Source organism: Borostomias antarcticus (genome assembly GCF_949987555.1).
Source record: "Borostomias antarcticus genome assembly, chromosome: 34".
Lineage (NCBI taxonomy): Eukaryota > Metazoa > Chordata > Actinopteri > Stomiiformes > Stomiidae > Borostomias > Borostomias antarcticus.
The window spans coordinates 3,926,882-3,939,381 of record NC_140267.1 but is presented as its reverse complement, the minus strand read 5'-3'; the positions used below and the strand labels follow the sequence as shown (position 1 = coordinate 3,939,381).

Genomic DNA, 12,500 nt, shown 5'->3' with positions numbered 1-12,500 from the left:
AACTTGATTATGGCAAACAATGTTTGTATGTTTGTAATGTATTAAGAAAAATCGAAGGTCAAATGTTTGAGTACGAAAATAACAAAACAATACTCACCATCATAGGTACGTTCCGAATATCCTGAAGATTAAAAACAAAAGAATTATGTTATCATATAATGTTACAAGTATTCATCATGTCATGAGTTATAAAATGGTGACCTACATTTTCATTGTTCAGGATTTCCGACTTCCCTGGCTCTCCGGTGGGGCCTGGAGGACCCTGTGGAGATGGACCAGTCAGTTAGCATCACCGAGCTAGCGACCGAGCTAAGATGGACCAGTCAGTTAGCATCACCGAGCTAGCGACCAAGCTAACGTCTTACACCACCACGGCACCGCAAGCTGTGCTTCTCATCTCAGGACATTATGCATCATTAGATATTTAGCATGAAACTTAAAGGTGGACTTTACTCACTCGTGGTCCAGATGGTCCATCAGCTCCTGCCTCCCCCTAGAGGACAAACAGAGGAAAGACAGCCTATAAACCACTTCATTACTGAACTGTTGAGAGAGAAGTATAAAAATTGCTTCATATCATTGGGAATCATTCACCAAAGATGAGAAATGATAGACACACTATTGTATTTTTATAATATCATATATAATATGATACAATTGCAGAATTGAAGTAAACACAATAACCAATGATTTTGCACGTCAGCTCTCAAACGTGCGTACGACTACTCTTCAGTGTTCGTAGATTATGTTCTTAGCTATGAACAAATCCCAAATAAGAAAACATTAGTAAATGTCAGAATCCTTGTGAAAACTGCTTCAGTTGGTTTAAGAAGAACACGTTTGGTGAACGGTTGGTGAATGAGGTCTGGTCAGAACCGTTGGTGAATGAGGTCTGGTCAGAACGGTTGGTGAATGAGGTCTGGTCAGAACCGTTGGTGAATGAGGTCTGGTCAGAACCGTTGGTGAATGAGGTCTGGTCAGAACGGATGGTGAATGAGGTCTGGTCAGAACGGTTGGTGAATGAGGTCTGGTCAGAACGGTTGGTGAATGAGGTCTGGTCAGAACGGTTGGTGAATGAGGTCTGGTCAGAACGGTTGGTGAATGAGGTCTGGTCAGAACGGTTGGTGAATGAGGTCTGGTCAGAACGGATGGTGAATGAGGTCTGGTCAGAACCGTTGGTGAATGAGGTCTGGTCAGAACGGTTGGTGAATGAGGCCTGGTCAGAACCGTTGGTGAATGAGGTCTGGTCAGAACCGTTGGTGAATGAGGTCTGGTCAGAACGGTTGGTGAATGAGGTCTGGTCAGAACCGTTGGTGAATGAGGTCTGGTCAGAACGGTTGGTGAATGAGGTCTGGTCAGAACGGTTGGTGAATGAGGTCTGGTCAGAACGGTTGGTGAATGAGGTCTGGTCAGAACAATTGGTAAATGAGGTCTGGTCAGAACGGTTGGTGAATGAGGTCTGGTCAGAACGGTTGGTGAATGAGGTCTGGTCAGAACGGTTGGTGAATGAGGTCTGGTCAGAACGGTTGGTGAATGAGGTCTGGTCAGAACGGTTGGTGAATGAGGTCTGGTCAGAACGGTTGGTGAATGAGGTCCGGTCAGAACGGTTGGTGAATGAGGTCTGTTGGTTTCTGTAATGTTCCTACCTGGCCACCCTGATATCCTTTGTCACCCTGTTAAAACAGTGGATTTATGATAAATCACTTCTATGATCTTCTAAACAGTGGAATTATGATACTTCTAAAAAGCTAGTATCAGATGAAACACGACTGAAGCTACAGTAACCCAGCTAGCATTTATCTGCATGCTTTGCTACTTGGTTATGGTGTAGGAACCGTACCTTGGGTCCTGGAACCCCTGGGAACCCTGGTTCTCCTTTGATCCCAGTACCTGCTGTGCTGGGTTCCCCCTTCTCCCCCTGTCCAACACACCAGAACATGACTGTCTAACACACCAGAACACGACTGTCCAACAGACCAGAACATGACTGTCCAACAGACCAGAACACGACTGTCTAACACACCAGAACACGACTGTCCAACACCCCAGAACACGACTGTCCAACACCCCAGAACACGACGGTCCAACACACCAGAACATGACTTTCCAACACATCAGAACATGACTGTCCAACAGACCAGAACACGACTGTCCAACACACCAGAACACGACTGTCTAACACACCAGAACATGACGTTCTAACACACCAGAACACGACTGTCCAACACACCAGAACATGACTGTCTAACACACCAGAACACGACTGTCCAACAACCCAGAACATGACGTTCTAACACACCAGAACATGACTGTCCAACAGACCAGAACACGACGTTCCAACACACCAGAACACGACTGTCCAACACACCAGAACATGACTGTCCAACACACCAGAACACGACCGTCCAACACACCAGAACACGACTCAACACACCAGAACACGACTGTCCAAAACACCAGAACATGACTGTCCAACACACCAGAACACGACTGTCCAACACTCCAGAACACGACTGTCCAACACCAGAACACGAGTGTCCAACACACCAGAACATGACTGTCCAACACCCCAGAACACGACTGTCCAACACACCAGAACATGACTGTCCAACACACCAGAACATGACTGTCCAACACACCAGAACACGACTGTCCAACACACCAGAACACGACTGTCCAACACACCAGAACACGACTGTCCAACACACCAGAACACGACTGTCCAACACACTAGAACACGACGGTCCAACACACCAGAACATGACGTTCTAACACATCAGAACATGACTGTCCAACACATCAGACACCAGAAGACCATGACTATGCAGCATAACTCATAAGAATCCTTTGGGCACACAAAACAAGCTCATAGTGCAAAGCAGGTACAGTACGTAGCACGTATGGGAGCGGTTTAGACAGTGGCACAGCGTTGGTTGGTTGGTCACACACACACACACATCTGATGAACCCTCCTGACAATGATCAAACACACACAAACAGAGAGGAAGGCACACTCCTACAGTACTTCCATAAGACTGACACACCCACAAACCTCCAAAGAGAACAACAATCCCCTCCAAACCTGAGGAAATTATGTTTTTCACACACGTGAAAATCACTGTGATTCCATGGATAGCAGAATACATCAATCAATTATTCAATTTATTTGTATAGCGCATTTCATACCCAGAGGCAACACAATGCGCTTTACAGAGAACAAGGGAGGTGGGCATACGACCCACTCTACATATTCCAGAGGGAAGGAAAAAAACAGTAATCACCCGGGGGCCAGATAAGTGAGCTGTAAAAATTCTTCCCTGACCCCTCTCAACGAGACGATCGAGCAAGCTCCTGGAGTATGTTTGTCTACCGGCTAAGAACATTTATAAAGCAATACATTACATTAAATTACACTTCAGAGTAAGAGAGGCTAAAAAAGCATCATAGTGCCAGTCATATATGGCAATCTATAAGCTTCACTTCGGTTCAACCAACCGATGAAGCTCGACTTCAGTTCGACCAACCAATCAGACGCTGCCGGCTATATTAGGATGAGCCATTAAAGAGGTTGGATTAGTCCATCTGTCAGTAACCGCACGATCAAAGGGCTTGGGGGCGGAAGCCAGTAGAGCAGACTGACGAAGTGCAGCTAATCAAGGTCCACCTTGCTTTACATGCAGCTCTGGTCAATCACAAACACAAACAATGGAACAATACGCTTGCTCTAGCTGCTATGGGAACAAGGATGATTGACAGACGGATGGCACAAGTAGAACGCCCATGCCAAGCCAGGCCTACCCTGTAACCTCTCTTGCCCGGTATTCCAGGGGTACCCGGTGTTCCAGTCTGGCCCTTTACAACGGAAGGAGAACAGAGTTATGGACACACAGACTTGTGTTGTATTTGTAGTCGGTGTTGACGACCCCGACGCCGCTCCGAGCTAGTTTACCTTGCGTCCAGGAGTGCCTGGGAACCCTGGCTCCCCCTACGGAGGCCCGGATAGCGCAAATGTCAAAGGGTGGATGAGAAGGAAGAGAAGATGAGAAACACGTGGAAGCTCTTCTCGGCGTTCCCAAGAGTCGGAACTTTGAAGGCACAGCATGCATGCGCACACAGGGATGAAGAAGCCTCTTTTCACTCCTTTATAATTATTAGACCGCGGGCTGTATATCTGTCAGACCAAGGCCCCCCCGCGGGCTCACGGACAAGCTCCAGGACCAATCGACACTCCGGGGCATGTCCGGTAGCCTTGGAGACGCTGCGTTCTACCCACACAAATAACAGTCTCGGTTCGGACATGAAACGGTCTCTGCCTGCCTGTTGTCCGTCAAGAACTCTGCATCCACCACAGGGCACTTAGCTCTCCGGAACGTTCTAAATACAGAGGAGCTGCACACTCCGATGTTATTTAGTTCATCTGTGCGTTCGCTCCCCTCTTCACTCGGCCCAGATTAACGGGTGGATGACGTATGGCGACAGCTGTGACCACAGCAGGCAGGCAGCCCTCCCACGCCGTGACCACAGCGGGCTGACGGGCCGCCACCCTGGACCCGATTCTAACGCTCCGTCCGGGGGACAGAGGCGAATGACATTTTTTTCCTCCGTTGCTATACTAAGGTATGACTGGCTATGGCTCAGTCCGAATCCAACCTTCAGTAACCAGTCAGTGTCATCTCAATAATCGACTCTACATGGAGCTCTCATAGGCTCTGTGCACCAGCTCCACTACTTCCTGAAAGTCACTTGGCATCTTTATTTCCTGTCCTATATGATTGGCCTAAGTGATTAATCAGGTGTGCGGAAGACCCAGCGCACACCTGATTAATCACTTAATCCAATCATATTGGACAGGAAATAAAGCAGCCAAGTGACTTTCAGGAAGTAGTGAAGCTGGTGCACAGAGCCTATTATATCGCTCTCAGTGAATCAATGGTGTGTTCCATTAGTTTTACTGCTTAGTTAGGACGCTAGGTAACCTCAGGGGACGTGTGGATAAGGGAATGCTGTATGAGGGGACATATTATCAGGTAACTGACAGAAGGCCGGTAGCATCAAGTAAAACACGTCAAACACTCTTAAGAGGATGTGCGGGGCAATAACGATGGGGAAGAACCATCAGCAGGAAGGTTTTGGTGTTCTCCAATCACGTCATCTCAGATATGGTCTCATAAGGTACAGGTCAAAGGTTAGGGATGGTGAACTACCTGTAGTCCTTGCTTCCCTGGCATTCCTGGCATTCCAAAGTCCCCCTGGGAGAGTGTGTGGACAAAAGACATGAACACAATGCAAGACGAGTCTCATATCGTCCAGTGTCCAAGCTCAAAAAACACAATGCAACAACACATCACACAGATCAAAAGCCAAGCTCAAAAAGACCACGCAACAACACGTCATACGAAAAAAGGCATCGTGGCACACTTCAGCAACACGCTGTTGTTATAACATGCAAACGCACCGTGAAAACAAAGGTTACACTGCCACAATTATGTTTCAAAAGGGAATAAAACTAAAAAGTTCAGATTGGAGAGAACACAGGAGAAGAAGAGTACATCCCAAGCCCTTAAGGGTGCATGTCCACTAGGCAGTGATGCGCCAACCCCCTTTCACGCGCTGCCCACAACTGAATCGCTTGTGGACGCTTCATTTAATTTCACTTCCTGTCACCGCCGCCATTATCAGTTGACTCAAATGTGTTTGTAGGATTGTTAATATGCCACTTTATTAAGTTTTAAGCTAGCTGGCTAACGTTCATGGACGAGACTGGTAGCTAACGTTAGTGGACACGATTTTTAAATTCTATAGCTGTGTTTTTCATTCAAATGAATTAGAAACGTTGATATTATATGTGTACTGACCTCAAATAAGTTAGCTAGCGAGCTAGCAGCAGCAACAACAACAATTAAAAGATCACAAAGTGTAATTAGACAGTCGGGACTTCTTACCCCCGTACACTCTTTGGCAAGCAGACACATTTTGGCATGACAGCGCCTCTGACTCCTCGGGGTCTGAACCTAGTTGCCCCCCCCCCCTCCCCTCCCCGCCCCTCCCCTCCCCGAACTCAACCCACTGACAGACACTCAGCAAGTGCATTTCTGCCGAAGCCCCAGACAGGTGTTGCGGCCGGGGCTCTAAGAGAGGCGGGGGGTCGGGGGCGCCATGTCCATCCTCGGGGGGCCAGGGGGGGGGGTGGAGCCGTGCCAGAGACCGGGCTCCCCGTGAACACTTTCACACCCACCTGTCAGGTGGGGGGGGGGGGGGGGGCGGCGTACGGGGATAGAGTGTCCGATAGCGTCCCTCGCTTTCTGGGAAGATGAAAGCCTGGTCAGACCCCCCCCCCCCCCCCCCACCACCGCTCGTCTTCCTTGGGGGGATACGAGCGGTGACGGCTCTAATCGCACGGAGAGCCCCCCCCACCCCCCCCCCCCCCCGGATCGCTGAGCTCCTAAACAGGAAACAGAGGGTCCCTTTGATCTCCTGCTCCAATCAGCTTGCACCATTCCTCCCGTCCATTTGGTGATCTGGCTTCCTCAGCGCGTCCCCCCCCCCCGCCCTCTGCTTCTATTTTAACATGGGTGTGTGTTTGGGACTGAGGAGGTATGGAGTGCATGCATACTTGTGGGTGTGTGTGTCTGTGTGTGTGTGTGTGTGTGTGTGTGTGTGTGTGTGTGTGTGTGTGTGTGCGGATGTAAGCCCCGCGCGTAGTCTTGTTGACTGAGATGCTTTGCCGTGATTTATCAAATGGTTTATCTCTTCGTTGAAGCCATGCGGACGTGGCCTTTCCAGTTCAGAGGAAGCGTAGCGCGGGGTCACGAGGAATAGACACATCATCCGTTCTGGAGAAACGCTCATGACCCATGCTGATACCCCCCCAGGCTGATACCCCCCCATGCTGATACCCTCCCAGGCTATATCTGGCCTCCCCAGCGCCAGGCGTGGAGGTGGTGGTCAACCGTGTGAGATGCCATGAGCTCGCTGCCAATGTTTCGATATTTACACGGAAGTAGATGATGAACACTGAAACACTACGCTTCTGGACGACTAGTAGTATTACTGGGCTAGGAGTACTATTATTACTGGACATGGAGTAGTATTTATAGACTAGGAGCAGTATTACTGGACTTGGAGTAGTATTACTGGACTAGGAGCAGTATTATTGGACTAGGAGCAGTATGACTGGACTAGGAGTAGTATTACTGGACTAGGAGTAGTATTACTGGACTAGGAGTAGTATCATTGGACTAGGAGCAGTATTACTGGACTAGGGGTAGTATTACTGGACTAGGAGTACTAGTGTTACTGGACTAGGAGTAGTACTACTGGATTAGGAGTAGTATTAATGGACTAGGAGTAGTATTACTGGACTAGGAGTAGTATTACTGGACTAGGAGTAGTATTACTGGACTAGGAGTAATACTGCTCCTAGTCCAGTAATACTACTCCTAGTCCAGTAATACTACTCCTAGTCCAGAAGTACTACACCTAGTCCAGAAGTACTACTCCTAGTCCAGTAATACTACTCCTAGTCCAGTAATACTACTCCTAGTCCAGTAGTACTACTCCTACTGGACTAGGAGTACTAGTATTACTGGACTAGGAGCAGTATTACTGGACTAGGAGTAGTATTACTGGACTAGGAGTAGTATTACTGGACTAGGAGTAGTATTACTGGACTAGGAGTACTAGTATTACTGGACTAGGAGTAGTATTACTGGACTAGGAGTACTAGTATTACTGGACTAGGAGTAGTATTACTGGACTAGGGGCAGTATTACTGGAATAGGAGTAGTTTTATTGGACTAGGAGTAGTATTACTGGAATAGGAGTCCTTGTATTATTGGACTAGACATACTAGTATTAGTGGACTAGGAGTAGTACTACTGGACTAGGAGTAGTAGTATTACTGGACTAGGAGTAGTATTACTGGACTAGGAGTAGTATTACTGGACTAGGAGTACTAGTATTACTGGACTAGGAGTAGTACTACTGGACTAGGAGTAGTACTACTGGACTAGGAGTACTAGTATTACTGGACTAGGCTGGTGAACTGAGCTCTCCTCCTAATGGTCTCTCCAGCTGTGTTGCTCTCCGCCTCTCTGACTTCGATACGGAGGGAGGGCGGAGAGCCAGGCTGTCTGGGTTTGGCTGAGCACACTTCCCCACACACCTCTGCCCCCCCCCCCACACCCCGACCCCCCTGTCACCAGATCCACCATCTTCCTGTTACACACCGCCGTTCGCCCACACAGTTCTGCCCCCGGAGGGGGGGGGGTATTAAAACCATGTCCAGTTCACCAGACCGAGGGGGGGGGGGGGGTAGACTCTGCCACTACAGGTGGGCGCTGATCCACCGTGCGCTAACAGTGACGTATTTCACTAGAACCGTGGTCGAGGAGAGGAGGTCTCTACTGGTGGTCTTGCCTATTTCCTTTCCGTCTAGATGCGCCGCCGTCGCCTGCTGCAATTCGCTCGTCTTCCGACGTAAATTACAGTCAGACTTGCCGTTGGATGTTAATAGTTATGACTGACGCCACAAACGCTTACAGTACCTGTTTCATTTAGTTCTGAGCCAACGAGCTCCGGGCTCGATCCACGGTTGTGGGGTATATTTAGAACATCCCCAGGGTCGAGCAAACCTCACATCCTGAGGTGAATATACCATAACTTTGAAGGATTGGCCTGTGAAAGCACTTGCTCTTTATCATAAAACAGCATATCATATCATAAAAAGGCCCGTTCCCTCGGTGTGGCCTGTGTGTCAGATCCTTCTCTGTTCCATGAAGAGATTCTCCCCCCCTCCTCCCTCCCTCCTCCTCCCTGCTCCCTCCCCCCTCCTCCCTCCCTCCTCCCTCCCTGCTCCCTCCTCCTCCCTCCTCCTCCCTGCTCCCTCCCTCCTCCTCCCTGCTCCCTCCCCCTTCCTCCCCCCTCCTCCCTCCTCCCTCCTCCCTCCTCCCTCCCCCTCCTCCCTCCTCCCTCCTCCTCCCTCCCTCCTTCCTCCCCCCTCCTCCCTCCTCCCTCCTCCCTCCTCCCTCCCCCTCCTCCCTCCTCCCTCCTCCTCCCTGCTCTTCCCCCTCCTCCCTCCCTCCTCCTCCCTGCTCCTTCCCCCTCCTCCCTCCCTCCTCCTCCCTGCTCCTTCCCCCTCCTCCCTCCCTCCTCCTCCCTCCTCCCTCCCTCCCCACTCCTCCTCCCTGCTCCTTCCCCCTCCTCCCTCCCTCCTCCTCCCTCCTCCCTCCCTCCCCCCTCCTCCTCCCTCCGCCTCCCTGCTCCTTCCCCCCTCCCTCTCCCCTCCTCCCTGCTCCCTCCTCCTCCCTGCTCCTTCCCCCCTCCTCCCTCCTCCTCCCTCCTCCCTGCTCCCTCCCCCCTCCTCCCTGCTCCCTCCCCCCTCCTCCCTGCTCCCTCCCCCTTCCTCCCTCCTCCTCCCTGCTCCCTCCCCCCTCCTCCCTGCTCCCTCCTCCCCCCTCCTCCCTCCTCCTCCCTGCTCCCTCCTCCCCCCTCCTCCCTCCTCCTCCCTCTCCCCCTCCTCCCCCCTCCTCCCTCCTCCTCCCTGCTCCCTCCTCCCCCCTCCTCCCTCCTCCTCCCTGCTCCCTCCCCCCTCCTCCCTGCTCCCTCCTCCCCCCTCCTCCCTCCTCCTCCCTGCTCCCTCCCCCCTCCTCCCTGCTCCCTCCTCCCCCCTCCTCCCTCCTCCTCCCTGCTCCCTCCCCCCTCCTCCCTGCTCCCTCCTCCCCCCTCCTCCCTCCTCCTCCCTGCTCCCTCCCCCCTCCTCCCTGCTCCCTCCTCCCCCCTCCTCCCTCCTCCTCCCTGCTCCCTCCCCCCTCCTCCCTGCTCCCTCCTCCCCCCTCCTCCTCCCTCTCCCCCTCCTCCCTCCTCCTCCCTGCTCCCTCCCCCCTCCTCCCTGCTCCCTCCTCCTCCCTCCTCCTCCCTGCTCCCTCCCCCCTCCTCCCTGCTCCCTCCTCCCCCCTCCTCCTCCCTCTCCCCCTCCTCCCTCCTCCCCCCTCCTCCCTCCTCCTCCCTCCCCCCTCCTCCCTGCTCCCTCCTCCCCCCTCCTCCCTCCTCCCCCCTCCTCCCTCCTCCTCCCTGCTCCCTCCCCCCTCCTCCCTGCTCCCTCCTCCCCCCTCCTCCTCCCTCTCCCCCTCCTCCCTCCTCCCCCCTCCTCCCCCCTCCTCCCTCCTCCCTCCCCCTTCCTCCCTCCTCCTCCTCCTCCCTCCTCCCCCCTCCTCCCTGCTCCACCCATCCATCAGGGCTGATGGGGAAAACACACGCTGGGGTTGCCACGCCAACGGGTTGGATGAAATTCTGGGATGGAAGGGGGGTCACAGGAGAATGCTCCAGAGCCCAACTCTGAGTCTCTCTCTCTCTCATTCTCTCTCTCTCTCTCATTCTCTCTCTCTCTCTCATTCTCTCTCTCTCTCATTCTCTCTCATTCTCTCGCTCTCTCTCATTCTCTCTCTCTCTCTCCCTCTCTCTCCCTCTCTCTCCCTCTTCCTCTCTCTCTCTCTCTCTCCTTCTCTCTCTCTCTCTCCCTCTCTCTCTCTCTCTCTCTCCATCCCTGCCCTCTCTCCCTCTCTCTCTCTCTCCCCCTCTCTCTCTCCCTCTCTCTCTCTCTCTCTCTCTCTCGATGTGGAGATCAGGAAGATGAACGTGAGGTCAGAGCCCGGGGGGGGGGGGGTGAGGAGACGGGAAGAGCCGGTCTGTTGCCAGTCACAGATCGACAAAACAGCTCCACCTCAGGTCTACTGTCAGGGGGAGTATGACCAGTCCTCTCTGAGTATGGACCAGTCCTCTCTGAGTATGACCAGTCCTCTCTGAGTATGACCAGTCCTCTCTGAGTATGGACCAGTCCTCTCTGAGTATGACCAGTCCTCTCTGAGTATGACCAGTCCTCTCTGAGTATGGACCAGTCCTCTCTGAGTATGACCAGTCCTCTCTGAGTATGACCAGTCCTCTCTGAGTATGGACCAGTCCTCTCTGAGTATGGACCAGTCCTCTCTGAGTATGACCAGTCCTCTCTGAGTATGGACCAGTCCTCTCTGAGTATGGACCGGTCCTCTCTGAGTATGACCGGTCCTCTCTGAGTATGGACCGGTCCTCTCTGAGTATGGACCAGTCCTCTCTGCGTATGGACCAGTCCTCTCTGAGTATGGACCAGTCCTCTCTGAGTATGGACCAGTCCTCTCTGAGTATGGACCAGTCCTCTCTGAGTATGACCAGTCCTCTCTGAGTATGGACCAGTCCTCTCTGAGTATGGACCGGTCCTCTCTGAGTATGGACCAGTCCTCTCTGAGTATGGACCAGTCCTCTCTGAGTATGGACCAGTCCTCTCTGAGTATGGACCAGTCCTCTCTGAGTATGGACCAGTCCTCTCCGAGTATGGACCAGTCCTCTCTGAGTCTGACCAGTCCTCTCTGAGTATGGACCAGTCCTCTCTGAGTATGGACCAGTCCTCTCTGAGTATGGACCAGTCCTCTCTGAGTATGACCAGTCCTCTCTGAGTATGGACCAGTCCTCTCTGAGTATGGACCAGTCCTCTCTGAGTATGGACCAGTCCTCTCTGAGTATGGACCAGTCCTCTCTGAGTCTGACCGGTCCTCTCTGAGTATGGACCAGTCCTCTCCGAGTATGGACCAGTCCTCTCTGAGTATGACCAGTCCTCTCTGAGTATGGACCAGTCCTCTCTGAGTCTGACCGGTCCTCTCTGAGTATGACCAGTCCGTTCCGAGTATGACCAGTCCTCTCTGAGTATGACCGGTCCTCTCTGCGTATGACCGGTCCTCTCTCAGTATGACCGGTCCTCTCTGAGTATGGACCGGTCTACTGAGTCTACTCAGTATACTGCACTGTAACTTTTATTCCTGTATTCTATTTGTCCTGCTTTTTGTTACTTGCTTTTTGTTTTAACGCTTTGAATTTGTCCTGCCTTTTGTTTTAAATGTCTATAATGTCTTGCTTTTTGTTTTAATGCTTTTAATTTGTCCTGCCTTTTGTTTTTAAATGTCTATAATGTCTTGCTTTTTGTTTTAATGCTTTTAATTTGTCCTGCCTTTTGTTTTAAATGTCTATAATGTCTTGCTTTTTGTTTTAACGCTTTGAATTTGTCCTGCCTTTTGTTTTAAATGTCTATAATGTCTTGCTTTTTGTTTTAATGCTTTTAATTTGTCCTGCCTTTTGTTTTTAAATGTCTATAATGTCTTGCTTTTTGTTTTAATGCTTTTAATTTGTCCTGCCTTTTGTTTTAAATGTCTATAATGTCTTGCTTTTTGTTTTAACGCTTTGAATTTGTCCTGCCTTTTGTTTTAAATGTCTATAATGTCTTGCTTTTTGTTTTAACGCTTTGAATTTGTCCTGCCTTTTGTTTTAAATGTCTATAATGTCTTGCTTTTTGTTTTAACGCTTTGAATTTGTCCTGCCTTTTGTTTTAAATGTCTATAATGTCTTGCTTTTTGTTTTAATGCTTTTAATGTCTCATGTAAAGCACCTTGAATTGCCCTGTGGCTTAAATGTGCTAT

The 12,500-nt window shown here is 51.0% G+C and overlaps 1 protein-coding gene across 1 annotated transcript in view; it reads right to left on the bottom strand.

Annotated features, from left to right (window-relative positions):
* The window catches only part of col13a1 (collagen, type XIII, alpha 1), a gene marked incomplete at its 3' end in the record, with an annotated part of 95,262 nt that overhangs the window by 17,735 nt on the left and 65,027 nt on the right, over positions 1-12,500 (bottom strand). Inside the window, exons 21-26 of the mRNA XM_084460910.1 lie at positions 3,950-3,985; positions 3,799-3,852; positions 1,841-1,918; positions 458-493; positions 206-262; positions 98-121 (exon numbers count right to left, since the gene is read on the bottom strand). Of these exons, the coding sequence (XP_084317036.1) occupies positions 98-121; positions 206-262; positions 458-493; positions 1,841-1,918; positions 3,799-3,852; positions 3,950-3,985 (285 nt within the window). The remainder of the gene's footprint in view (positions 1-97; positions 122-205; positions 263-457; positions 494-1,840; positions 1,919-3,798; positions 3,853-3,949; positions 3,986-12,500) is intronic.